This window comes from Podarcis pityusensis, assembly GCF_964106645.2.
Source record: "Podarcis pityusensis genome assembly, chromosome: 6".
NCBI lineage: Eukaryota > Metazoa > Chordata > Lepidosauria > Squamata > Lacertidae > Podarcis > Podarcis pityusensis.
The window spans coordinates 2,508,250-2,535,330 of record NC_138030.1 but is presented as its reverse complement, the minus strand read 5'-3'; the positions used below and the strand labels follow the sequence as shown (position 1 = coordinate 2,535,330).

Genomic DNA, 27,081 nt, shown 5'->3' with positions numbered 1-27,081 from the left:
GTGAAGCTGCAGAGACAAGTGCTGCCAAGTGTCAAAACAGCCACCTGAAGAGCTGAGTGGGAAGGGTGGGTTTTTCTTTTGGCACTAAGCAGCCGGGGCACTCTGAGTGTGATTCAACCAAAGAGCACCAAAAAAGGAAAGCACCAGCCTTCCTCTCCAGCTCCCATCAGCTGTACTGTGGAGTCTGAAGCTCAGCCCAGCTGTGGAGGATGGCCCCTGCAACCTCCTCACCTCCAGAATGGAGAGGAGAGACACCTTCACCAAAGGGCAATGGGGTGCTTGCCATGGTGGCAGGCAGATTTCTGACTCACTGGATCAATTATCTTTGTTCTGAGCCAGGACCCATTGAGCCCAGTAAGCCTCCAGATGTTGTTGCTACTTGTGGCTGCACAAACGGGAGAGGCTGTCAAGCATCTTGCAGGCCATCATGGTAGACTGCACTGTTCGGTAGGGTTGCTCACAAACTGTGCAGGGTTATCCTGACAGTTCCCAGAGGCTTGTTAGTTGGTTAGTTTGATCAGTTTCCAAACAACAGCAATTCTCTGGATGACACTCCCAAATTCTGAGCAAATTCTGCTCAAAAGTTTCCCAAGGTGTTAAGAGACCTTAAGAACCCCTACCTGCCTTTCGTCAAAGGTGGAGACTTTGCAACAAGCTCTCTGTGTGCATAGAGGCAGAAAGGAACAAGGCCCCAATGCCCTGCTCCCATGGGCCCTGCTAGGGAGTGTGCTAGGACAATGGCCCTTTCTTGCTTTAAACATAGGGAGGTTTTTCTTCCTACCCCACCCCTGTCTCAGAGCAGCACAAGGCAGCTCTGGGTGCTCTCTGGGACCAGGCAATTCCTCTCGGGCTCCTCCAGCTGCCTCTGTGCAGAGGCCTCTGGGGACAATGAAGGATTCAAGCTCTCCAAGAAACCAGAACAAGAGTCAATCCAAATGCCATGGAGATGAACTTTGACCCAAACTCCTCGACTTCCACCCCCTTATTTACTCTCAAAAGCTAACAAGTTCTGCAGAGTTAACACAACACCTCCCCTTCCCAGCTAGCCTCCTCCCATGCATCCCACACAGCTCAACTTTGACCCCTCTTAATTACCTGCGCTCCCCTCCCCAGGGAGATTAACCTCCACTTCCACTCACACGCTTTCCTCCCATTCAAGCCACAACCAGCTGCAAGCCCTGCATGCCACGAGATCTCTCTACATGGCCCTCAACTTCGGCACCTATTCAAGTTAGAGGAACGTTCCGCAGCAGAGCTAGTCATGTTCAAGATCCTGCAAGTACAGTCATACCTCGGGTTACAGACTCTCCAGGTTGTGTTTTTTTGGGTTGCAGACCACCGAAACCCAGAAGTACCGGAACGGGTTACTTCTGGGTTTCAGCGGTCGCGCATGCGCAGAAATGCTAAATCGCTTGCAGAAGCACCCACAAGATTCCACCTGCGGGAAAAATGCCAGTCATGCCTCCCACCTGTGATTATAACAAGTTGAAGATGGAGAGGACCTCGCAGGATGGTTTCTTCTAAGACATTTTCTTATTTAGCCAAGCAACTGAACTGACAACAGGGCAGGGAAGCAGTAGTTTTTGTTTTAAGACCTTGCAACAATGAAAGAAACATCATTGTAGAATATGTTCTCTATGCTCTGAACAGAAATGTTTAAAATTCTCATATATTTTTTTAGATCTTAAGGCTTGTTACTTATTAACCCAATCCCTACAGTATGTTGAACACCATCAGATTTTTCTAGTCCTCTGCCAGGACCTTATTCTATCTAGAAGAGTTTTGCAATTTGGAACCAGATGATATTTTTTCCATGCAGCTGTCTGTTAGAAACAGCAGGCAGGGGAACTAAGGATTGGGAGCTCACTGGGATGGATGAGCCCCTTCGCCTGTGTAATTCTCTGGTGTGGGTGTGTGCCTATTTGACCTGGAAAGTGTCTTTGCAGTAAGTGGCACCTTTGGGATTAGGACATTTTTGTTGGTAAAAGGGTGTAGCGGAAGGATTGAAGCCCCTTTCCTGCAAGCCACTCTCCCAATCTAGCTTCTACGTCTCCCTCCCTCTCTCTCTAAATCTGGCAAATATACTGCCCGTCACAAGGCGTTTCCTGTCATCCACACACTATGCACTGCACCATGGCACACAACGGACTGTTGTCTAACACCACCCTTAAAGGGAGAACTCCTTGCAGGGAGAACTCCTTCTCAGTAGATCCTTAAGAGGCTTTCCAAAGGCTCGATTGCAGCATCATTCTCCCACAGGCTCATTAACCAAAAGGAACTGCTTTATACCGAGTCAGGCCATTAGTCCACCAAGCCTTTTTCTGCCAATCCTGATGGGAAGTAGCTCTCCAGGATCCAAGAGAGGTCTTTCCTAGCTGTGCTATGTGAGGTTCTGTAACTAGAGATGACAGTGACTTTGGCAGGGAGCTTTTGCATGGAAGTCATGTGCTCTACCCTTGAGCTATGGGTACCACTTAAATGTGGAATCACTGCATTCCACTTTCTCTCAAGAAGTGCCGGTTCCAGTCACCAGGCAGAACAATCCCACAACCACAACAGGGATGGCCATTGTGTGGGCTGATTCTATTCTCCAGGCAAATTTGGGGGTATGGACAATCGGGGGGGGGGACACACCTCTCCCACCCCCCGCTTCCCACCCCACAGTCAGCTGGATCCTGTAAGATGGCATCACTTTGGAGTAAAGGAATATGCACTTGGACATCATAAAGTCACCAAACAGAGGAGGAGCCAAGGGTCAAATGTGCTTTCTGAATGATTCCCTGACCAGTCAAAGTCAGCAGTAGTCTTTTGCTGGAGACAGCACAATGCAACAAATCCACACGCTGGTTCGTAATTTTGCTTTCTTAACAAATGAAAGGAGTTATGAACACTTTCAGGGCCTCACCTAGCTGCTATTCCAGGTTTATGCAATGACTTTAGACTATGTGCATGAGGAGAAAAACAAAGCAGCCCTGAGGTGGCGGGTTAGGGTACCATTTCAGGCTGCAGGTGGGAGAAATCTTGTTTCTAATGCTCTCCTGCATATAATGCTCTTTCTGCCACACGTTGGTTTTCTACTTGCAGAGGGATTTTTAAATGCGGGGAAAGCGTTAAGAAATGGCGCGCGCAAACACACACACCCCATGTTTGAATCCTGAGCTCGCACAGTCCACTCTCATTGCCACCTCATTCTATTGCACACGTGGACCAAGTTTTAATTCAGAAAGAAACAGTGGGGAGGGCACACATCACTGGGATGCCTGCCTCTCTCTCAAGGCACCGCAAGACAAGAGTTGCTGAGCTGCCACCAGAGAGAGATTGCAAGCATGGCCCCCATCACTGGCCTGGAGTTCTTTACAACTTGCACTTGGCAAAGAGCACTAATTACCTCAAGAGATGCATAATTAGAACTTTTGACAGAAGGATCCAAAGGGCCAAAGAGCATCATAAACTATGCACTGGGGGGGGGGGGTACATTATAAAAAAAGTTTTGAAAATACCCCTCACCCCAGATGCCATTAATGGGCACTCACCATCCTCCTGGCTGTGGATGTTCTGCGGGCTGCGCATCCCTTCCTCCTGGCTAGGACTCAAACTGGAGTTAAGATGCTGGTCAGCTGACATCCATGTGGAGTCACTCATATCAAAGTCCTCACTGCTCACCGATGTCTCATCCTAGACAGGAACAAGAAAGGGTTAAAAGATAAACCAAAGGGAGGGGTGAGGGTGATTCCGCCTTTCTACCAGCCCTCAACCACCCACCCTTCTCTCCCCACCCCTAAATCCTGCCGCCCCTGACTTCCCCAGCACAGCCCATTTCCCACTGAGGCTTCCTGTTTGAAGATGTGAAGATGACGAATGACAGAGAGCTGAATTAAGGGCAATTAGGCAAGGCCTGCTTCCAGGGACAGATTGCTTTTGCCCTGCCTGACATCCACCCTCCGCATGGCAGAGAGCTGCCTGCACCAGCCTGGCTATACGAGCCATGCAGACGAGGCAAAGCTTGCGCATACTGGCAGGTTAGTTGCTAGAAGCAGGTACCAGACAATGGAACGCTTGTAGGAACTTGGCATGGAAAAACAAGCTGCTGTGGTTGGAGCCTATTATACATACCAGAACCAGGAGATCCTGTATCCTGGATATTATTCATAGTCCCCTCGGCAGCATCTCCCTGCCATCGCCCCCGTCAGGGGACACAACATTCATGCCTAAGTCTTATCTTGTTTATCCTTCCAACAATCCCAGGAGGTAGATTAAGAAAGTGTGACCCACACAAGGTCATCTGGGGAGCTTCTTGGCTATGTGAGGATTTGACCCTGGGATCTCCCACATCTGAATGCAACTACGCGACCAATACAATGCTGCTCTTTTACATTTTTCTAGTGCCATCCAGGTGCCAGGTGTTGCACAGACTATGGATGTGATGCGGTCTCTGCCTAGATGTTTTTGAAAATATACAATATATGGACGTGGCTGTTTGGGGCAGAACAGCAGCAAAAACAAAGAAACTGAAGAATAAAATAGAATAAATGAAGCAAGGATGGGCAAGATGATCAAGGACCGATAGGTGAAGGAGATGCATTTTAAGGGGAAAATTCAAGAAGGTCATAGCCAAAGAATCAGCAGTAGTGCCATTTCATATAAGGGGCTTAAGGAAGACCAAGCAAGAAAAAACTACTTGAGGATATATGACTCACAAAATCCAGTACATATTAAGAGCTTTTGCAGTATTTTTTTCGGTAAAACACACCTCAGTAATTGTAGCAAAAGCTATCAAAAGAATCATGTGACACCTTAAAGACTGACAAATTTATTTTGGCAAAAGCTTTCACAAGCCCACTTAGTCAGACACAAGGCTGTGAATCCACAAAAGCTTATATAATCATATATTTACTAGTCTTTAAGTGGCCACATCATATATTTACTAGTCCTTAAGCGGCCTGGCGTGCTCTGGTCCATGGGGTCACGAAGAGTCGGACACGACTAAATGATTAAACAACAACAACAAGCGCCCACAAAAATCTGAATGCTTGCTACAAGAGACTAACATGAATTGCCCTCTGGAACTAACTATACCAGTGCTTAAAAACACAATACAGATACCTGATCCACCATAGCCAAATTCTAGAAGAACTTTAAATTTTTTATTTTGGATTACTGGTAGCGAAGGGTTTGGGGAGTGCCTTTATTATAAAACCTCACCTGCAAAATAAGAATACATAAGCAGCTCAAGAAAGTGAGATCCATTTGTGGGATAAAGTACTCCTTTACTGAATATGTAAATGCATAAGGTGGCAATAGCTTGGTTCTAATCCAATACAAATCTGTTTGGCTCTTTTAGGCCTGATACGTGTTTGCACTGACTGCCTCTCCCTCTCCTATCTCTGATCCTGCTGTAAGCAAGTACTATGAATATGCTTTGGTTGTGCTGAGGACATTTAGCTCTCTGGGGAAGGGAGGGTCAGTGGATGCTGGTGGGGGGAAACTGAAATTTTTTAGTTCTGAATACAGTATGGTTTTATTCTGCATTTTTTTGTGTTCAAGTTTTTTGTATCAAAATATAAAAGCAATACAACCTACCTGCCTTCTCCCACTCCTGGTCCACTTTTTCTTAATTAGCAAAGAGATGTGTGCCTTTGGCATGCCTGCCTGATAGGGTTGCCATATTTTGAAGAGCAAAAAAGAGGACACGTTTGCCAACTTCTGCTTTTAACTACGGATCACTATGACAGCTCTACCTATGAAAAAGAGGACATGTCCTGGAAAAAGAGGACATATGGCAACCCCTGTTTTTATTGTTTGTGACAATAGTTACTCAAAAGTGTAGAGCCAACATGTTGGCTAGCAATGAAGATCTTCCCATGGGGAGAAAATCACATATGGCCTGAAACCGGGTGAAGAGTAATTTCCATCTGCTCACCTTAAACAGTGGTCTACAGAAGTGAGGCTCTCAGGCAAACGACCACAGAGAGAAAAGAAGCCTGACCACAGGCCCAGAGACAGGTGTGGTAGAAGATGTGACCCATAAAAAAAAATAGGTAATTGTGCCACATGCCCCACCTGAAAGCTGCATGCTCACATAGCCAATTATTGTGGAAATTGAAGCCCGATAACATTTAGAGGGCCAGAGGAGGTCTTTAAGCAGAGGCTTGACAACCATATGTCAGGAGTGCTCTGATGGTGTTTCCTGCTTGGCAGGGGGTTGGACTCGATGGCCCTTGTGGTCTCTTCCAACTCTATGATTCTATGATTCTATGATTCTAGGTTCGCCAGCCTTGGCCGAGAGGAACCCAACACAGAAATGATATTAACAGGAAATGTGGAGAGAAGAGCAGCAAAGTAAAATTAGAAAATGCATATAAAATGCCCCCATTAAAATGCTATTAAAGTCCTATTTAACAAATTATTTTTACTGATGGTTATACTAATATTTAATGCTATTTCCAACTGCTCCAAGCACTTCACATACATTATCACAATGATCTTACAACAACTCCCTAAGACAGGCTGGCATTATTACCCCAATGCTGGTGGGAAGCTGGGGGGGGGGGGGGGGAGAGAGAAGACAGTTCGCCTAAGGAGCCTCCCTAATTCATTCTCCCACTTCAGGCACTTGATCGTGTGGGCTCTAGTCCATGAGAGTTTCTGCTGCAATAAATAAATATTTATATTCATTTGTTATATTTATCAGTTCATCGTGCAATGAGCCTCTAGTCAAGTGCCCTACTAAGGCGCCACAGGAACTTGCTGTTTGAACAAACACAGTTTATTTCTATCCAGAAGCTTGCTTCTTCAGAAGCAGCAAACTTCCAAGAATCAGATGTTGGTGCTGAATAATGGAAATTGATCCTCACCGTAACGGCCCAGTAGCAGAAGTGGTCCACACTTTGGATAGTTAAGTTGGTTGCCACAGCATGAAAAGCACCAAACAAACTAAACAAAAATGCACCTCTCTCTATGCATAATGGTGAACATCTGTGAGGCTCCCAGGTGCCTATACATGAGTATTTAAGGATGCACACTTGTCATTCACACTGCATTGCTCCCACAAATCCACAGAGTTGTTCACCTCTGGAGCTGAACAAAAGCAAAAGGGAGCAGTTTATCCCACCAAAGAGTTGAATCATAGAATCATAGAATCATAGAAGAGTTGGAAGAGACCACAAGGGCCATCGAGTCCAACCCCCTGCCAAGCAGGAAACACCATCAGAGCACTCCTGACATATGGTTGTCAAGCCTCTGCTTAAAGACCTCCAAAGAAGGAGACTCCACCACACTCCTTGGCAGCAAATTCCACTGTCGAACAGCTCTTACTGTCAGGAAGTTCTTCCTAATGTTTAGGTGGAATCTTCTTTCTTGTAGTTTGGATCCATTGCTCCGTGTCCGCTTCTCTGGAGCAGCAGAAAACAACCTTTCTCCCTCCTCTATGTGACATCCTTTTATATATTTGAACATGGCTATCATATCACCCCTTAACCTCCTCTTCTCCAGGCTAAACATGCCCAGCTCCCTTAGCCGTTCCTCATAAGGCATCGTTTCCAGGCCTTTGACCATTTTGGTTGCCCTCCTCTGGACACGTTCCAGTTTGTCAGTGTCCTTCTTGAACTGTGGTGCCCAGAACTGGACACAGTACTCCAGGTGAGGTCTGACCAGAGCAGAATACAGTGGCACTATTACTTCCCTTGATCTAGATGCTATACTCCTATTGATGCAGCCCAGAATTGCATTGGCTTTTTTAGCTGCCACGTCACACTGTTGGCTCATGTCAAGTTTGTGGTCAACCAAGACTCCTAGATCCTTTTCACATGTACTGCTCTCAAGCCAGGTGTCCTCCATCTTGTATTTGTGCCTCTCATTTTTTTTGCCCAAGTGCAATACTTTACATTTCTCCCTGTTAAAATTCATCTTGTTTGTTTTGGCCCAGTTCTCTAATCTGTCAAGGTCGTTTTGAAGTGTGATCCTGTCCTCTGGGGTGTTAGCCACCCCTCCCAGTTTGCCTTGTCTTGCCAAGTACAAACTGATATGGTGGGGAATCCCACTGCAGAGATTCCGCTGAAGTGAACAGGAGGTACATCCTTTCTTGCCTCCTTCATGGGCCAACGGACTTTGTGCAGGGGATGTTTCTGGCAAATCGTGCTTTTTATCCTCTTATCTCCTGGTGCCACAGGTGGCAGGTGGCCGTTTGAGGGTGCTCCTGCTGGTCTGCCAGCTGAATAATAATACTCTGTCTAAGGGTTCTTATTTGCTGGAAGGGGAACAAACACACCCTCTCAAAGGTCACAGAAAACTTTGCCTGGCATCTCCACGGCACTTCCTATGGAATTGATTGCATTCCTGTCTCCCACTCCCGCGGTCAAGAGGACATTCTCATGTGTGCACCCTCTTTCTCTCCTCTCCTCTCCCTCCCTCCTAACCTTCACTCTGCTTTAAGGCACAGGCCTTGGATGGCTTCCAGAGCCGGAAAGGTCAGCCACAAGATTTCAAAATCATCAGCGTCACCATAAAGGCAGTTAAGAGCCTGCATGAACGGAAAAGCAGAGGGACCCCTCCCTAAAAGACCCCTGCGGCAAGGGCTGACAGAGCAGGACTCGATGCGAGCCCCTGTTCCAAGGCATTTGCTTTAATGGGTTTTCTGTCTGCCTTTTTCCTCCTGAAATGATAGGCAGACCACATCCCTAGTAATGGGCTGGAGCCACTGGGCATATGAACACAGTTGTTGTTTTTTGCTCTGTTTAGCCTTGTTCTTTGAACAGCTTTTCAAAGGCAGCTCAGACCATCGCTGGCCCGCCTACCTCTGCAAATGAGCCTCAGACCAGATAATCCAGTGAGGATTTTGGGGAGGGCGTGGGAGCCGAACCCCCTTATCTCTTTTCAGCTTTTAGCATCTGGCAGCCAGGGGTATACAGCCTCTGCAGAGAGGCTGCGCTTCTGACAAACAAATCTATACTTCACTCATATATCTAACCAGTTTTTAAAAGCAGTTACTGGCTCTCTCAACATCCTGTGGCAATGAGTTCTATAGGCAAGGCAGAAAAAGATGTTGCTTGGACACCTTTTTTTTAAAAAAAGGTTGGTCTTAGAACTTCTCAAACATTTTTTTTCAGACTACTGGAAAGCTAATGCCTAAGTATCTGCTGCTGCCTCCCTTAGAAAGCTGACTCCTCTCTTGTTGACATAAGTCATTCATATGCGGGGAAAAGAGATGCTCTCTCCTGCTTGGCGTCCACCTGCTGCTTTCCATTTCTGAAGAGAACCCAAAGGAACTGCAATTCGTAGGGAAGCATTTTCTCCCTACTCATGACTTTATAAACGTGGGTAACATAACCCATTCATTGTTTCATTCGTCATTTATCCTGCAAAGGCTGAATGGTTTCAAGCTGTTCTTCCTAAGGAAAAGTGCAACCCATCCATTCCGACCTGGACATTTTAGTTGCCCTTTTATGAGTCTTCTTGTCTGCTTGGGAGCAACAACAAAACTGCACATACCATTTTAAAATGGAGATGCACCCTAGCAGGCTTATTCATCCTTTCCATCCATTCCCCAGCAATCCCTTCATTTTCAGTGTACCAGCCTGAAGCCAAAAAGTTATGAGGGTCTGGACCGTGGCCTCCCTTCCCCAAACAGGCCCCTGGAAAGTTGCTCTACCCCCTCCCTCCTTATTTTTCTTGAGGACAAACATCTTCAGAACAGGCCTGAGTGCTCCCTCTTCCTCTTCCTGTCCTGCTGGCTGCAGACAGATCTGCTCACACAAGGCAGGAAGTGTGGCTTCATCCTGCCTCCTCCCCCAACCCCAAATCCCCACTGAGATGCGCCTTGCAGGGAGTTTCCTGGAATTTATGGCTTCTGCACAGCCTCAAGCCTGCCTGGCTTATAAAACGGGTTGCAGGACAAAACGGCCTAGAGAACCCCCTGGAAATTCAGATTTGCACAAGCCACAGGATGATCCACACGCTGAGATGTACCACATGGGGCCTGTCACAAAGAACAGGAAGCACCCAACAGACCCTGCTCGTCTTAAGTGTGCACCCCATTCTCCTTTGGCAAATGTACCAAGGGGACATACAACCATATGGAGACATGCAAGGGAAGATGTCAGGAGCCTGCCTTAGTACTGTGTGGCCAGGAGCTCCCGGTTCAAAGCCCTGCTGAGCCATGCACAAAAGAAAAAGTGTCACAGCCCCAGTTGCTTGTCTGTAAAAAACTGGGGAAGGTAAGGGCTATGTGTACGCAGCAGTTCAATGCAAGCACAAAATTCAGCTTCCAGAGAATCTCAGTTTAAAATTCAAGTTTCTAACGCTTATGGCTGTGAAAATAGGTTTGGAACTGTGTGGCTAGTGCATGATCAGGTTTGGGAGCTGGACAAGATTGCCTGTGGTCAGGGATGGAGTTTCCATGCCTTGCAGGGCTCCTTCCCCCATGAGTTGCAGAAGCAGAATAAATTAGGCAGAACAGGAGAATTTATACCAACAGGTCCAAATTAAATACGTTTACAAAGGCTGCGGAATTCCACCTTTCTTTTTTAAGTGGAATGCACACTGTTCTGATAATAGTGATGAGCGTATTGCGGGCATGAAAAGATTTAAGGATGGCAGAGGATTCTCCACGTTGAACATGCAACAGAAATCCAAAATAAGGAAGAAAACAAGACTTCTGCACCCTACTTGCTATCTATTCTAGTCTCTATAAAATAATTACATTTAAAATGCACACACCAGCATATTTTCTCCACCTCTTTCACTACCAACACTACAAACCTCAGCAGCTTGAATTACTGTAACCATTTACACAGTGCCCATCACTGCAGTATCTGGGACTTGCCCAGGTAGCTCTATTTACAGAACTGCCAAACTAAACGTGAGGGTGGCAGGCCCATGTGTCAGAAACCAGTTACCACTGAATTCCTAGTGGGAAACGAGTCAGCTCGAAAAGCAAGAGGGTGGGAGAGATGCGCAGAATATTTCCCCCACATCTCTCACTCCACACCCACCATGTTTCTCCTGGTAGGTCTCTGAGGCATCAGGCAATTCTCACCAAGGCAAAAATATCAGGGGAAATGTGACTTTGGTAGTTGAGTGTGGGGGTTGGGGAGGAATTCAACACACACAACCACCCCACCTGTGCCACACTTTAGAGTGCCTCACTGATTCACTACTGTTTTCTAAGAATTCAGCACAATCCGCATTCTGACATATAGTACATGCAGCTGTTAATGTGTTGTGTGGTCCTAAGTGAGCAGCTCTTACAGCAATCCCAAAATCAACACTCTCAAAATCCTCAGAGTGACACCCTGGGCCAATCATAATCTTTCTGCCTAACCTACCTCACAGGATTGTCACAAGCACAACAATTTTAATTTTGGATCGCCTTTTGGCCAAAGATGCTCACAGTAGGTCAATTAATGAACGCAAGTGGGAAGCATATAAGCTACCCATAGCTCCCAAGAGGAAGGTTGGAATAAACATGCAGCACACAGCCACAAATAAAAAGAATGTCCGTCAGCACAGATCCCTACAGCACCTTCCACCATGTGGCACAAACAATTGACTTTCCACACTCACTCTTATGTGTCCAGGTCTGGAGAGAAGAGGGAACTCATTTTCCATGGGATTCTTCTTACACGTAGATTAGAAATGTCTAGAGTAACACAGAGCTCTCACTTCTAGTTCCCATTTCAAAGCTGAATTTTGTGGTATGGGCCTTACCATGACACAGATGGAGACACCCTCTATATCCTTGAAACGAGGAACCTGTGGCCCTCCAGGAGCCGTTGGACAACATCACCAGCATGCCACACATCGGCATTGGGGACCACACACTTGAGGTGGGAGACAGTTTTGACCATCTGGGTTCCACCATGACCAGCAACCTCTCCATCAATGCTGAGCTGCACAAGTGTATTTGGCAAGGCAGCAATGGCTCACCTCTCCAAAAGGGTGTTGGAGAATGGGATGCTAATGATCAATACAAAGATTAAGGTCTACCAAGTATGCGTGTTAAGTGTACTGCTTTATGGAAGTGAGTCGTGGGCAACCTACAGCCACAAGGAGCAATGCCTCAATGCCTTCCACTTGTGCTGCCTCAGGAAGATTTTGGGAACTGCATGGCAGGGCAGAGTCTCAAACAAAGACATGCTCTCCCATGACCACAATCCAAGTATGTTCGTACTCCTGTCTACACTGGCTTGATCACGGCCACAGAAGGGAAGATTGCAGGATACCCAAGGACGTGCTCTGTGGGGAACTGGCTTCAGGCACCAGGCCTGTTGGCAGATCAATTCTGTGTTGCAAATGAGTTGTGGAGGCTGGCAACACCAACCTCGCTGTGTGAGAATTCCTTGCAGACAACTGCAGTGCCTGGAGACAGATACTCAGGTCATGTATCCACCGCAGTGACCAGAGGAAGAATGACCACTGGGAGGGACACAGAGAGAAGCAGCACCATGGTGCATCTACAGCAGCACAACCAGACTCCTTCATCTACCCCAGCTGCAACCAAACATGTCTCTCTCCTATTGGTCTCTACCACAGAAGGCCCTGCAAACCTTCCAACAGTTTGACTTCATCCCCAAAGGTGCACTTCTCCATTGTCTTCCGAGACAGATGGATTCCAGCCAGAATAAACATTCTCTGGCTACAGTGGCTGTGGGAGGCCGCAGGTTCCCCACTGCTGATGTACCTCAGGTGGGAAGCTAAAGGCCATTAGCAAAAGGCCACGCACCCCTAGGTCATGGGGTGCCCTTAGCTGTTCTTATCTACCAAGTCACTCCAGATTGTCCAAGTTAGGGAGTGTGTGGAGAGCAGATTCGTCCAGAAGTTTCTCCTAAGGCTCTGACTGCACAGGAGTTCCTACTGATCACAGTCAATCATAAACCATTTGGATAGTACTTCTGTGTTTCAAGCAATTTTCACACACACACACACACACACACACACACACACACTCCTGCAGGAAAATGTTACAGTGTATCTTGGGGAAGGGGGAGTGTTACCTGGGCCTTAGCATCAAAGAAAAGCATCTCTACTCTGACAGATCTAGCTTCACAAACAACTTTTAGGTATTTATTTTTTCAAATTTTAACATTTAAGAAGTGCAATTAAGTGTTTGCTCTGGCCTGGGAGGAAGCAGTTCAAGTAGTCCTCCTTTACCCTGCAATATTAACAATAGTCTACATTGCTCCTGTAAGCTACTCTCCCTCCCTGCCTCTCTGCACAGCCTTCCAACCTGCAATAGGGATACAGTATAACAGTGAACTTTACGGCACTAACTGCTCTTCCATTCAAGGTGTTTTGTCTGGGTTTCTTTCCTTTCACATTTTTAAGGACTCTTCCCACCTCCCTGGAAAGTATATATATTAGGGTTGTTATACGTGACTCTCTCTCAGCCCATAATACGAGGATTAAAAACAACAAACTGCACAGCAGGTTTTTTGTACGCTACTCTCTGCTTCAGTCCAACCTCAGCCTGCAACAGGGGTGAAATACCTCTAGACAACACTGCAGCCTTGCCTGTTTTGAGGGAGGTTCAGAAGGTAGTGATGAGGGAAGGGGCCTTTTCAGTTGTGGCTCTCCGCTTGTGGAATGCTCCCCCAGCAAGGTCCACCTTGCTGGAGCAGTCATTCTTAACAACTTTTCAACACCAAGTAAAAACCTCTCTTCCCCAGGCATTTGTCAGATTATGATAAATGTTCTCTGCTAACTGTTTTCTATAATTCATTCTTGTTGTTTTGACACAACGTCTGCTGATACCTCTCTCTCTTGTGCATGGGGCTGCAGCTCCACAAGCATGGGAACGCTCAAATCACTACATGACATTTATATAGCACTTTTGAGTGCTCTGCACACTTCAAATATACTGCCTTGTTTTAATCCTTATAGTGATTCTAAATGGGACGTCAGTTCTTATCCCCATACTGACTACGCAGAGGGCTCAGGCTGAGAAAAAGCATCTTCCAAGTATGTTTGAACAGGAGACTTTGCAATTCCCCAACTTGGTCCCTGTATCAGTCTCCCCAAAAAAGGAAGAACAGTATCTTACAAGACATCCCCACGCAATTACTCCACCAGGAAGAGTGTACAGTCCGCACTTGTGGTCAAGCAGATGGGCAGAGACTAGCCTGGGCTCAAGTCGTGTAGTTTGTCCAGAGTGTAGACCACAGGCTCATAAGATGTGCCTCATAAGCTCAAATCAAGATTGGGTGCAGGTGTGTCCTGGGAATTCCAGGTCTTCACAACTATGCAAAGACATGCTAAAATTCCAGGTGGAGGGTTAAACTTCACAAACTGGAAGAATCCCAGGGGCCTGTGCAGTGCCTCTCAATCTGTCGAGGAACATATGTCACAGCTTGGTCACCCTGTCTCCTCAATAACATCACAGAAACAGAGCCCTGTCCCAGGGACTTGAACTTATGCAACCTGCTCTTAGATGCCTCCAAGTGAGAGAGACACACCACTGTGCCCCAAGGCAACCACCAATCTGGCAGATAGAGAGTTTTCCTAACATACAGATTAAATATCTTCCCTTGCAGTTTATGCCAAAGAGTTCTCATCTTATCCACAGGAGAAAAGGAGAACAATCACATGTTTATCCTCAGTGACATCCCCTCCGCACACTGGACCCTATTCTCACAACCCTTTCTGCACACGGCAACTGCATCCTTTGGTTACACTGAGCCCCTTCAGCCTTGCTACCGTGCACACAAATCATGTCACGTAAAATTCTGAGGCCACAAACTTAACCCATGTGGCAATGGGATCCTAACAACTTTTGCCCACTTCAAGTTGTATTTTTGGCATCCATAGGAAAAGCTCAGTATGTGGCAGCACAGCTAAAGGCCTGCATAGCCCATGCAGAAAGTATTGTGGGAACAGGCTGCAGTCATTTCCAAGCCAAGTGAACCCGTTACCGCCTGCTGCATGTGTGTTCACCCCACCCCCAATCTATTCTCAATGCTTCCAATGGCTTCTCTTGCTCTGCTTTGGATTATTGCCTGCCCCTCCCTTGCCTTTCTTGATAAGTGGAGTGATCCAGGTTCAGCACAGTAAGGCTGCACACATGCTGACTAGGCTAGAGAACACGCACTTCCTCCCATGCCTGCTTCCTTTCTTATTTCTTAAAGTAACTCAGTTCAGAGGTGGCTTCCTTGGCAGCTGCATCACTGTGCTGACTCACTAACTTTTCATCAACCGTTTCTGTGGCCCTTCCTGACACACAGACAACCTAGTTTGCACAAATCAGGTAGCCTAGTCTGCAGCCAAGTTCACTTTCCCTCTCTCTTAAGTTTATGAGACACAAGAGTTGTCCCGCTCCTTCCTCTGTTCAGCCCACATCTGCAATTTGCTGAGATTTGCCTTCTCTCTAGACTTGGTGCCCTCTGTTGCAAATACTTAATGCTGGAACCTGGGAGTCAAAATGTTTCAGAAGGGACCATAGCTCAACGGCAGGGCTCACTTTACATGGAGGTCCAATCTCCACACAACTCTAGCTAGAAGGCTCAGGTGGCAGGTGATGGGAGGGGGCCCTACTGGTGACTCTGGCGAGGAGCTCCCACTCAGAGTAAGCAGCACAGAGGCCTCCAATATAGTAGCCTGCTTCAATAGAAGACATTTCAAATATTCATTTCCCCCCATTCAACTTTGGTATATGTGCAAACACTTATTCTTTATTCATTCATGCCACATTTTTAGTCTAACCAAACCGAGGGCTTGTAGTGGGTAAAGGCATAACTCAAGCGGGAAAAGTATAATGGAATACAAGTCTAATATGCATCCTTGGCTAGACCCACCCCACAATTCATTTTAGCCAAACTACTGACAGCCAGCCCAAGCAGCGAAGGCATCCAAAGCTCCCAGGAAATGTTGCACAGCTGAGAAACGAGCCACCAGAACCAACTCTCAGTAAGCTTCTTCGTGGTTTTCGCAAGCAGCCTGTCATTACCAGCTAAGCTCTGCATTTGCCAAGAATCTCACCAGGGTGCCTTGTCATAACCAGTAAGGGCCCACACTGGGAGGATTCCTTGCGAAGCCCTTTCTGTGCCAGCCACAATTGCCATCTCTGTCCTCTTTATGCCACATGGATTCCTGTGATAAGAGGTCCTGCCAGACAGGTCCCAATGTCAGCAGCATCTCCTGGCAGCTTTTGTTAATGATGGCACAGCCAAACAGCAACTCCCTGCATTGCTGGCTTGCTACTAAACCAAGCGTGTCCCCCCTTTTCAAGGCTTGTAATTCTGCTCCCACCATGCATATAATGTGGCCTGCGCTGGACTCAAAATCACAGCAGCCTGTGTGGTATGAACAGGGAGACCCATGTGAGATAAAGCCAGGAGCGCATGCAGATTTCGGGGTTGAAAGAACATCAGCTATATACATCCGCGGCCCTTTGAATCTCCCACATAGAGAAGTATAGCTTTACCTTGCCTGTACAGAGAAACATACAAACAGCATCCTCTGTACCGAAGCATTAAGCTGAAAAAATCAGAAAATATATAAGTGTAGGAAGCAGTATACTTAGAAGGAACTCGGCACATTATCCAAAACAGTCCTCTCACCCCCCAAATCCCAAGAAAGGACATCCTTCATTTAACCTTCCTTGGCAGATCCAGGGACCAACATTCTCTTGATATTTCCCAGCCTCTCAGACGCACATTCCAATGGAATGGCTCTTGCAGTTTAGAAGGTACTTCCTAATAGGTTGCCAGATTCAACCTCCCTGCAGGTTTTTATTTAAAGACTTGGAATTAAGCCCACAAAAGTTTCCAGCTCACATTATTTTTATTTACTAGCCACTTGCCCAAACATGCCTGCATTAGACATTTGCAGCATGTCATTGTCTTCAAATAAATAAAAAAGACCAGATCTCTTGCCACAAACAGAATTTCCTCTTCCTGATTGTCTAGAGCCACTCTTGCTCATCCCGGGTAGCCAGACATACGGCTTTTTTACTGACTTGTTTAAAACCTTTGCTCCTCTCATCCTCAGCAGATAAGTGAACATGTGCCACATTCTCTTCCCCACCCCAGTCAGAAATTTTATAGCCTTCTCAATAACTGAAAATTCCCTGCAAATGCACACCACCACCCCAAAAACAAATGAGCAGCTGGATTTCCCTTTCGGTTCTGAGAATTCCACCTTCATCAGTTCACAAGACCAACCTTCCCAGTGCACCATGTTCCACTCTTCTTTTGCGCACAGCTATTGCGGCCCTTGAAACTACGGGGTGACCCAAGCGCATCCAATGTTTTGGGCTCCTTCACAAGAACACATTCCATCTGGTTTTCCACAACATGAGGCCAGGAGAGGCGTTTTGGGGGGTGTTTTGGAGGGGGGTTGCTTTCTGTCATGTGCACCAGCCCATTCTACCTAGCTGCCCCAGTCACAAATTCCACTCAATCCAACCAGCACCCCCTCCACTTCCTTTCAGCCTGAGAGCTCTTTTCCTTTCCTCCCTGAGTTCTCAGGAGCTTTCTCTCTGCTAATCTCTTCTTTCTTGTAAACAAACTACAAATGAAACTTTCATTACAAAAAAAAGAGCACAAATCCATTACCACGGTCCCTCTCTGGGCTGGGCTCCTCAGCAACCATGCCATGCCATGCCAGGGCTGACACCGATGAAAGCGACAGCAGCTGCCCTAATCAGCCAGCACAATCTCTTGCCTGGCCTCTCCTGGCCTAACCTTCCTCACCCTCCCCTCTCCTCTCGCTTCCTCCCCACCCCATTCCCCCGCCCAACACATCCAGCTCACAGGAGCACCCTGCAGTAAAGTTCCACCAATTAGGGTCACGGAATATTGACTCAGCTCCTTTACCGAAAGAGCAACCAAACCCCTGCCAGGTACGCTCATAAGGCAACACCCAGAGAAACGAGTGGAGTCCAAAGACAGGTACACACACACCTTCCACCTGCTCCACTATTCACACTAGACTGATATCCCCATCATGTCCCACCTGGATAAAAGAAAAAAGGCACCGGTCTGCAACGCATTGCATTTCTGTTGACACCCGGCCACCACCCTGGCCCCTCAGCATGGAAAAGAGCTTTGTAAACATCTGTTAAGTCTTCCAGCTTCCCTGGTGACACAAAAAAACAGGGAGGGGAGGGGATACTGGCAGTGAGAAGGGCCACAGAGGAAAGTCTTCCATTCTACTTTTTCTTTCTTTCTAGCCCCCAACTGGAACCTCTTCCATTTTTCTCTGGAATACAGACACCCCACAGAAACCACCTTCAGTGACACAATTTTGTTCCAGAGCTCACCATGTAACCCTGCCGGGTAAACATAAGAAGCGAGTGCTATCAATAACCTGGTTCTTTTACAGCCAGGGTCAATTTTCCTGGGCTGGGCTTATGTTATGTGTGATCCCAAACTCAGGAACACCCTGTCTACCTCCTCCTTCACACCCCAATATTCCTCACAATACTCTACTCTCTTTTTGGATGCAAACAACCCATTTATTGCCCATTTTGCCATCAACGCAATAGTCCTCCCAAACTATAGAGACTGCCAGGCAAAGGAGGCGTGCCACACTAAGAGCTTCCCATTCGTGGAGGCCTGCCAGAGTCCTCTACACCCACACAGGTCAGTAGGACTGGCGAGGGTGGCAGCACCAGTGAAGTTGGGCTCAGACTTTCTCCGCACTGCTGCACCTCCACTCGGAAAGTATTCGCACAAAGATCCAAAGAGCTGCTTTAGGTACAGCCAAGAGCTTTGACACGCTCTGTGGGATTTCGAGTTTTTTGCTCTGAACAAGATCAGAGATGCAAAATGCTTCCTTTGAGTGGGAGAGATGGGAGGGGTCTGCGGGGAGAGATGCTTTTCAAGAGAAGCGTGGTCCTGTTTTTAAATACATATCCCTTTGCTTTGCAGGATATATATTGCCCTTTATGCACAGAGAGCCTGAGTGTCATTCCCCGCCCCCCCCCCGGAACAGTTTGCTGTGGTTGTAGCCAGCAAAAGGCCCACCAAGTGTGTCAGGCTGTGTCCATGCATTCGAGATGGAAAGGACACTGGCATGTGCAGAGGGAAGCACAGTGCCGGGATTTGTTCTTCAAGACCTGCTCCTGCTGCCCTCACTCTCCTTCAAACATGGCCTCCGAGCCCAGAGGAGGAGGAGAGGAATCCTCACATCCCAGGGATGGTCCTTCCTTCTCCCACTTCTTGCAGCTGACCCCTGGGGCTTGGTGGGGGAACCAAGCAGAAAACTTCCCCTTCCTCACAACATGCCTTCAGAAAAGAAAAAAAAGGAGAGATATCTGCTCCCTTTCCAAGGCTCCCTGCTGTCAAAAGCAGGTGTGGGGAGAATCTGGCCCCACTACAGCAGAGAGGCTGTGCTTTTATTTTCCCTCACAGGAATAAACAGCAGCCATTTCTCAATCCAGAATGTAACTAGCAAAACGAATGCATCAGTGTTACCCGTGACCTATGTGGTTTTTTAAAAAATAAATAAATATGAATTTGCATAGTTGTGTGATCCACCTTGATATCATCCATGGTGAAGGGCAGGATGATATAAAATTTATAAATAAGGAGTGTACTTGAGAAGGGGACTAAGCCTGCACCCCAGCCATTGGGAAGCAATCCTGCCCTTTCACTGGGCAGCCTCACCTCTTCAACCAGGGGTGGAGAACCTCCCCCATACCCCATGAGCCAACACTGACAGATGGGTGGGGCTACCCACCTGTCAATCATCTGACATCATGACATCAGGTGACTGGCAGGTAAGCAGTCCCAACCACCTGTCAAGGTTGACCCCCACAGGGTGGGTGAAGCAGCTCCCAGCAGGATTAAAGTCTCCACTCACCAGCTGATGAGAGGAAGGTTTGATCCTGCTGGGTCTACTTCACTAGTATGTTTCCCACAGGAAAAGAGCTGCTGAAGTAAGACCCAGCAGGACTGCACCCTACTCCCGGCCCATCAGTTGACACCACCCAGTGTTGGTCAGGTGTATGTGGTTTGGGGAAAATGGCCTCATGGCCAAACTGGACCTCTGAGTACCCCTGAGTTCTGTTTCTTGGTCTCCCCGGAATGTTGGGAAATGGATTTTATTTATATGATGATGACGATGATACTGAGCATTTATATGGTGTTTTCCAGTTTCCAAAGCCGCTCACATGCATTATCCAGCAATGTTTAGTTCATCTTTGAGCTGAGCAGGTATCATTTGTGTATTACAGATAGTGGGTTGACACTGCGAGGTCCAAATTGGATGTGAAACTAATCCTGTACCCACCTCCCCTTGGGAGTGAGCCCCACGGTACCTAATGGGAATTAATTCTGAGTGTACATGCATAGGTTTGTGCTGTAACTGTGTCACTTACTGGTTTTTAAAATTAATAATAATAGCAGATGTGATGAGATTTCCATGTAGAAGGAAGATTTAACCCTCCCCTCCATTGCACTGGTCCAGGTGAGGAAAGGGGTGCTCGGACTTAGGAACTTTGTGTCAGAGGCAATATTTGAACCAGGAATGTCCTGGTCCACAGCTGAGTCTCTTAACCATTACGCTACTCAGCTCTCTTGTGTATCCATTTCATTTATAAAACGTATTAGTCACTTTCCCTAAAAATAGGCCAAGGCAACACATAGTGTTGAAAACTTCAAAACTAAGTTACTCGTGCCCCTGACAGCGGTCCAATTTTTTAAGAAAAAGGGATGGGGAAACTATGAAAATTGGTGAATCAGCAGCCATGCGTAAGATCTGATTATTTAGAAAACTATTCTAAAACCACATGAGAGATGAGGGGTGGGATGTGAGTCCAATAATGTTGTGATAATATATTCCAACCTCTTCTGTAAGGTACTCGTTTTATTGTTGTTGTTGTTTTAAAAAACAAATTAACAAAAACAGAATAGCACAAAGTAGCACTAAACAGAGGGACAGTGAGCAGACACAAGGAATATTTCATCTAAGCAGTAACAACCACCACTTATCCAAGTTATCAAGCATTAAACACAGTCTTGTGTGCATGTCTAGAAGATCCTGAGCCACATTTAACCATGGCATAACTACTTCAGTCCACAGAAAAGTGCATTCAATAGAAAGGGAAATTATTTCGATTCCAAGCGCTGGGAGCTGTTACACCAGCCAGCCGATATTGCACCTGGAAGCCTAGAAGCCTAGAAGCCCGATGGTATCACCAATGAAGCCCAGTGGCCATACCCAAAGACCACACAAAAGGACAAAGAATGCTACCTGCTTTTACACTATACAAATCACATGCAGCAAAAGCCTTTCTGACAGGTTGGCTAATGTGTGCTGCTCTTCACAGCAAGCCCTACTCTCATCATTATCCATTGCATGAAACTGTACCCCTCTTGGGTGTAACAGAAGAGAATCTGCTCAGGAACACTGTACCAGCTAAGACATTAAAATATAAGAAATGGAGCTGGAAGCATTACTTGATTAATCAATTATGATACATTAGCTGCAGATGTATCTTAATCAGAGCTGTCAGCCCTGAAAGAATGTTCAGTGCTGATAGTCTCTTTTTGGGGGAGCATACAAGCCATGCATTAAAAGGATTTTGAAAACAATACATGATATGCCTTTTATTTATTGTAAAGGAATAATCACTTTCATTGAACAATATGCTCAAAATACCACCTACATTGAGACAGAGGTAATTGTTGTAATCAGCTTAACATTAACGGTTGATTAATTACTTAAAAACATTATATAACACCTCTTGATCCTGAACACTTTTACTTGAGAAAGAGGCATATTAAACTTATTTCCAAATTGTACTTACAGGGCAATTCTATACATGTCTACTCAGAAGTAATTCCTAGAAAGTTCAATGAGACTTACTCCCCGGTAAGTATATACAGGAATCCAAATATATAGATTTCATATGGGCATACTTGATATTTGCTAGATTCCCTATCATCCTCAATTCCTGTCCTTTTCCAGATCAGAAAGAGACAGATATTTAAACATGAAAAGTATTGCATATGTCACTGCTCGAAGCAAAAAAGGAGCAAACTCTACAGAAAAAAGGTTTCCAAATTTCTGCCTCCAGGCATATTTAAAGAGAACACTGGGGGGGGGGGGGGGGGAGAGAGACAGGGCTGCAAGCCATGCCAGGGGAAACTGCTGTCAGACAGGCTTTCAAAACTGCCCTTCCTGAAGCTCAAAGGCTTTGCTTAGCCTTCAGCAGGAGAGAACTGGCACCCAGTTCCAAAGTCCATTAGAGCCAAGAAATATGGATTCATTTTATTTGAATTGCTAACCTGTTCACACCCCTCAAGCTCAGGACAGATCAAAACATTTAAAAATGGTTGAAAAGCAGGCAAATTATCCACACTCTTCAGTGTTAAACGGAAAGATGGCACAATACAACCCAAAGTGCCTCATGTTTTGACATGCCACATGGGGAAGGAAATCCCACAGATAGTAGGAAGCGACCCAAAATACCTCTTTATATGTCTTCCTGTACAAACTTGGTTCTCGAGAGGGAATAATCAAGTGAGTATTTGGGGGAGGTCTAAAAATTGTGAGGCTATCAATAAAATCCTCGGAGTTACACACCCAGGTGCCATGAAAATCCATCTAGGTCTAGGACTAGCCAAGGCTCAAGTTCCTGCTCTGCCATGGGCTCAACAGTATCAGTCTCAACAGAAAAATGGGAGCACAATGAGAGTTGTAGCCCTGGGGGGGGGGGCTCACTGGTTTTTTTGCCCCAGGTGAACCCCATAAGGGGCGCCATTGAGGCAGTGTGTGTACACAAATGTGCGTGGGGGTGCCAAACTGCATCTTTGACCCAGGTGAAATAACACTTAGTTTCGGCCTTGGCAAAGAATATGAAATCTCAATGTGGGCACTAAAAAAAAAAGTCTTCTAACTTGAAATGACATGTTCTGGAGTAAACAAGTGAATTAGAAAACTTTGCACACTTTGCTAGGGAAAACTTTGCACACTTTGCTGGTGACTATCTGAGTGATAAAACATGAACAGTATTTGCACTGCAGATGAGGGACTTGTTGAACTCAAATAGGCACTGGATTCAATATTACAGAGGAAAGGATCCAATGAAACCTACCAAGCAGAAGAGGAAAATAGGCATTTGACAGTTACCACCTACCCTACCTTAATGGAAATATTCCCTACCATCCCAAGTCCAAACTCTCCCCTTTGCCCAACTTATACTCTGCCAACAGTTCACTGTCTGTTCCACCAAATATTAAGGGAAGTGACATTACTGCCAAGAAACTATTAGCATGTGACGCCTGTTCCATTGTTCCTCCACCCAGCTGGGGAGAAAAAACACAGGAAGTAAATAGCAGACCTGAGAAAGGGTTTGCAAAAACAGAGCCAGAAATATTTCCCATTAAGAAAAGTACTGTTGGCAACACAGCATCAAGGCTTGCTTTTGAAAAGCCTTCACCTTACCCACAGATACACTCATTCCTGGGGACTTTTCGCCTTCCTTTTCTGCACCAACCGTTCTCTCCCACCCCACCCCCCCCAACCTCCCACCCCCTCCAAGCTCAGGCAGGCAAATCTTGACGGAGTGTTTGCAACGAGCTGGTGCCCGGAGGTTGCTGCCTGAAGCAGGGATTGACCCATAAAGCCCAGCTTTACCTCCGGGGAGAAATCTATTTCCAGTCCAATCCACCCACCCCCACCCAAAAGGGGAGGAAGAGCTGGAGGAGGAGGAGCGCCATGGCAGAGAGAGAGAGAGAGAGAGAGAGAGAGAGAGAGAGAGAGAGAGAGACCCCCGCCCCTCCTACTCTCCAGGTGGAAAGGAGATGATGGAGGGAAGGGAAGGGGGGTGTCTCTCCCTGCGCCTAGGGTGGGAAAGGGAAAATCGATGCTGGAGAGAAGGAGAAGCAGCTCCCTGGGCGAATTGATGGGTCTGGAGCTCCCCATTGATCTGCCTTCGCCGCCGCCTCTCCCCACTTTCTTCTTTCTGCGCTTTTGTGCTCTTCCGGGGAGGGGAAGATGCTGGCGAGGGAAGGGAAAGGAGGAGAAGGGAAGGACGCGCTAACCTTAACCTTTCTCCAGGCATCGGGCTCATTAGAGACGCTAATGAGAGGCCGCTCGGAGGGGGGGGTTGTCTCTAGGTGCTGAAGAGGGGAAGACGAGGCCGAGGCGGTTCGGTTCGGGTAGCTGTCTGGGAAGGAGGGTCGGTAGGTAGAGGAGTCGTGGGGGCCAGTCTGGAATCAGAACGCACGAGGGAGTTTTCAAAAACGGCGAGATTCCGCCCCTCCTCCTTCGAGCCAACGGGACCCCGGCCCGCCGGCCCCGATCCACGCATTACCAGCCTCACAACTCCGAGCGCCGCGTCTGGCTCCCCTGCTGGCTGCGCGCAGATTCCGCGCGAGGGCACCCACCCACCCCTATCCCCTCACCCCGGCCAAAACGCCAGCAAACTGTCAAGCGAGCCTTGCCCGACACGCAGCACTTTGTAGCTACTTTTCACACGCGCGCGCACAAATCCAGCGCCCTGCTCTTGCGCGCACAAGAAGGAGAAATGCGGTGTTACTACTACAAACTCATTCACTTCACAGCTGCCCACGTTCCAGTGGGACAGGTCACAGGGGTGCGTCTGCAAAAGGAACTCTCCAGCAACTGTTGTAACACTCGTCGGATAAGTTCCCGGGTGTGCATCCACACATGCACACACCCCTCACTCGCACCCAGTAAAGTCCTCGCAACTTCCTTCCTGGAGACGGGCCCCAGGCCGTCCTCCATTGTATCTACCCGTAGTACACGGAGCAGCCGCCCACCACCAGGTCCTCCTCCCCTGCCCTCCTCCGTGTACACACAGAGCCCGAGCAACCTGTCAACAATCGCCGGGCGCGCGGCTGCTCCTCCACGAGTTCAGTCCGGCATTCACACGCCCCCTGTCCCCTTCCGCTTCCACGCGCCTCCCATCCCTCCCCCCCGCCCTGCCAGGCATCGCTGAACACTCTTCTTCCACCTCTTGCCGTTGACCCCCCCCCACGGATTCTCCCCCCCCCCGTGCATTCCAAGCGCAGAGTGTATGCGGCCCGTTGGCTAACTCCAAACGGACACCCCCCCTCCCCGTTCCTTGAGCGCGCTCCTCTCTCCGCGTCCCCACCCCGCAGCCGCGGCTCTTCTTCCTCCACTCCCCCATCCGAGGATCCCGAGGAATTCCTATAGTGGCAAGCAAACAAAAGCGCACCCCCTCCGATCAAGGACGCGCCCCTCCAGTCGCAGGCTGCTCGGCGCTCCCCTCCAATAAACTTGCCTCCGCCCCTTCCGTGCCCACACGCCCCCTCCCCACCCCCACGCGTGGCCGCCCCCTGAAAAAGGCGCCCGGGAGTGTAAAGCGCTTTGGCTGCCGGAAAGTGAAACAAGAGAGCGAGAGCGGCGAGGGCAGCCTCGCCGCCCACCATCCCTCCCCGAGCGGCCACCTCTCGGGGGTCTTCCACCCGCACGCCCAATTCGCCGGCGCACACCCCGGGGTCGCCAGGGCTTTCCGGACGCTCCTCCTTGGGTACGCACACCTTCCTCTCTCTGCGCGCCCCTAGTGCCAGGCTAGCCTGGGTTCAACTCGACCGCCACCCCCTTCCGGGGTGGAGGAATGGTTGGCTGGCCCCAAGACCCACAAGTTGCCCCCCCGCCCCGCCAAGACCCGCTGCTTTTGCTTGTAGCAGGGCGCACGGAGCGCGGCGCGTCCGGGGACGCACGGCCCCCTCTCTCTCTCTCCTCCCGTTCCCTGTGGCCGGGGCGGCCCGTCTCCTGCCCGGCCCCAGCCATCGCCTACCTGCTGCGGGGCCGCTGCGGCGCCTGGGGCCCGCCGCCGGCCTGCGCCAGCCCTGGCCGAGAGAGAAGGGGGCGCTCCGGGGAAGGCTGACAGCCAGCTGCTGCCCGAGGAGGAGCGCCCCGCCGGGAGGGGAGCGGAGAGGAGAGAGGAGGGCTGGCACTGCGGAGCGCGTCACTCCCGGATCGGGGGGAGGGGGGAGCGAGAGAGAGAGAGACGGGGAAGAGAGGGCTGGGGGAGGGGGGACACAGGCAGCCTGAGCCTCCTACACGCATCCCGGGAGGGGGGGGGGAGACCAGGAGGCGGAGGAGGCGGCGCACGCCCTGTCGGAGACACATAGGCGCACACACCGTGCGCGCAAGGAGGCGAAAGCCAGAGGGAGACGCTGTGTTGTGCCGCCGGAGGGTGGAGAGAAAGAAACGGGGGGAAACGCACGAGGAGAGGAGGAGGCAGAGAGAGAGGGAGGGAGGGAGGGAGAGGAGCCCGTCCATTTTCTAAAGAGCGGCCTGGACTCCTTGCCGGGAAGGATGATGGAAGGCAGGTACGAGGCATCCTGCGGGAAGGGCAGGGCTGGATGTGCCCTGCAAAGAAGAGGGGCGCTCCCAGCAGGTTATTTCACAAGGGGCGCTCGCTCAGACACACACCGGTCCGTGGCACTTTTCGGGGGACTACCCACCTTCAAGTTCTTGCTTACAGCGGTACCTCGGGTTAAGAACTTAATTCGTTCTGGAGGTCAGTTCTTAACCGGAGCACGATTTCTGTTCTCATCCTGAAGCAAAGTTCTTAACCCGAGGTACTATTTCTGGGTTAGCGGAGTCTGTAACCTGAAGCGTCTGTAACCCGAGGTACCACTGTACTTGGGAGCAAGTTCATAGGCCAGCCCAAGATAGTTTGGTGCCGGTGGCAGGAAATCCAAATGGCTTTGCTCAACAAGGGGACACAATCCACCACGCAAAGCGGAGAATGACAGCTCTCATTATTTCTCATTATTTCAGCGAGAGCTTCCAGATGAATTGTGTTCCATGGGACCAGACCTTTTGCCACATGTGTGTTGAAGGTGTTTCTCTGATATGACATGTTAGGATGTACAGTAGTTGTTTGCTTAAGGCTGCCGATAACTGCATAGGTATTTGAATGCCTAAGCTAAGGGCATGACCCCTGGCCTCTCCTGGCCTAAACTCAACACTATTTGTTTCAAATAAATTACTTTAATATTATTCAATAGGACTTGCAGCTTGCCTCCAATCAGAGGGATGAAGCCCCTTCTTTGTAAAGAAAGTTGAAATTGGAGCAGTTTGAAGTGGAATTCAAAATCTAAATTAAACTGTAAAGTTGGCATTTGGTTTCCATGCCTCCCA

At 48.3% G+C, this 27,081-nt stretch overlaps 1 protein-coding gene across 7 annotated transcripts in view; it reads right to left on the bottom strand.

Annotated features, from left to right (window-relative positions):
* Positions 1 to 27,081, bottom strand: part of NOL4L (nucleolar protein 4 like) — a gene marked incomplete at its 5' end in the record, with an annotated part of 131,212 nt that overhangs the window by 31,889 nt on the left and 72,242 nt on the right. For 4 of the 7 annotated variants that reach the window (XM_081011128.1, XM_081011129.1, XM_081011130.1 and 1 more), the window contains one exon: positions 3,534 to 3,675. In XM_081011128.1, coding sequence (XP_080867254.1) covers positions 3,534 to 3,675 — 142 coding nt within the window. Of the gene's footprint in view, positions 1 to 3,533; positions 3,676 to 23,981; positions 24,204 to 24,775; positions 24,868 to 25,726; positions 25,880 to 27,081 lie in introns of those variants that run through there. The other 3 variants (XM_081011133.1, XM_081011132.1, XM_081011131.1) reach the window with 3 other exon arrangements.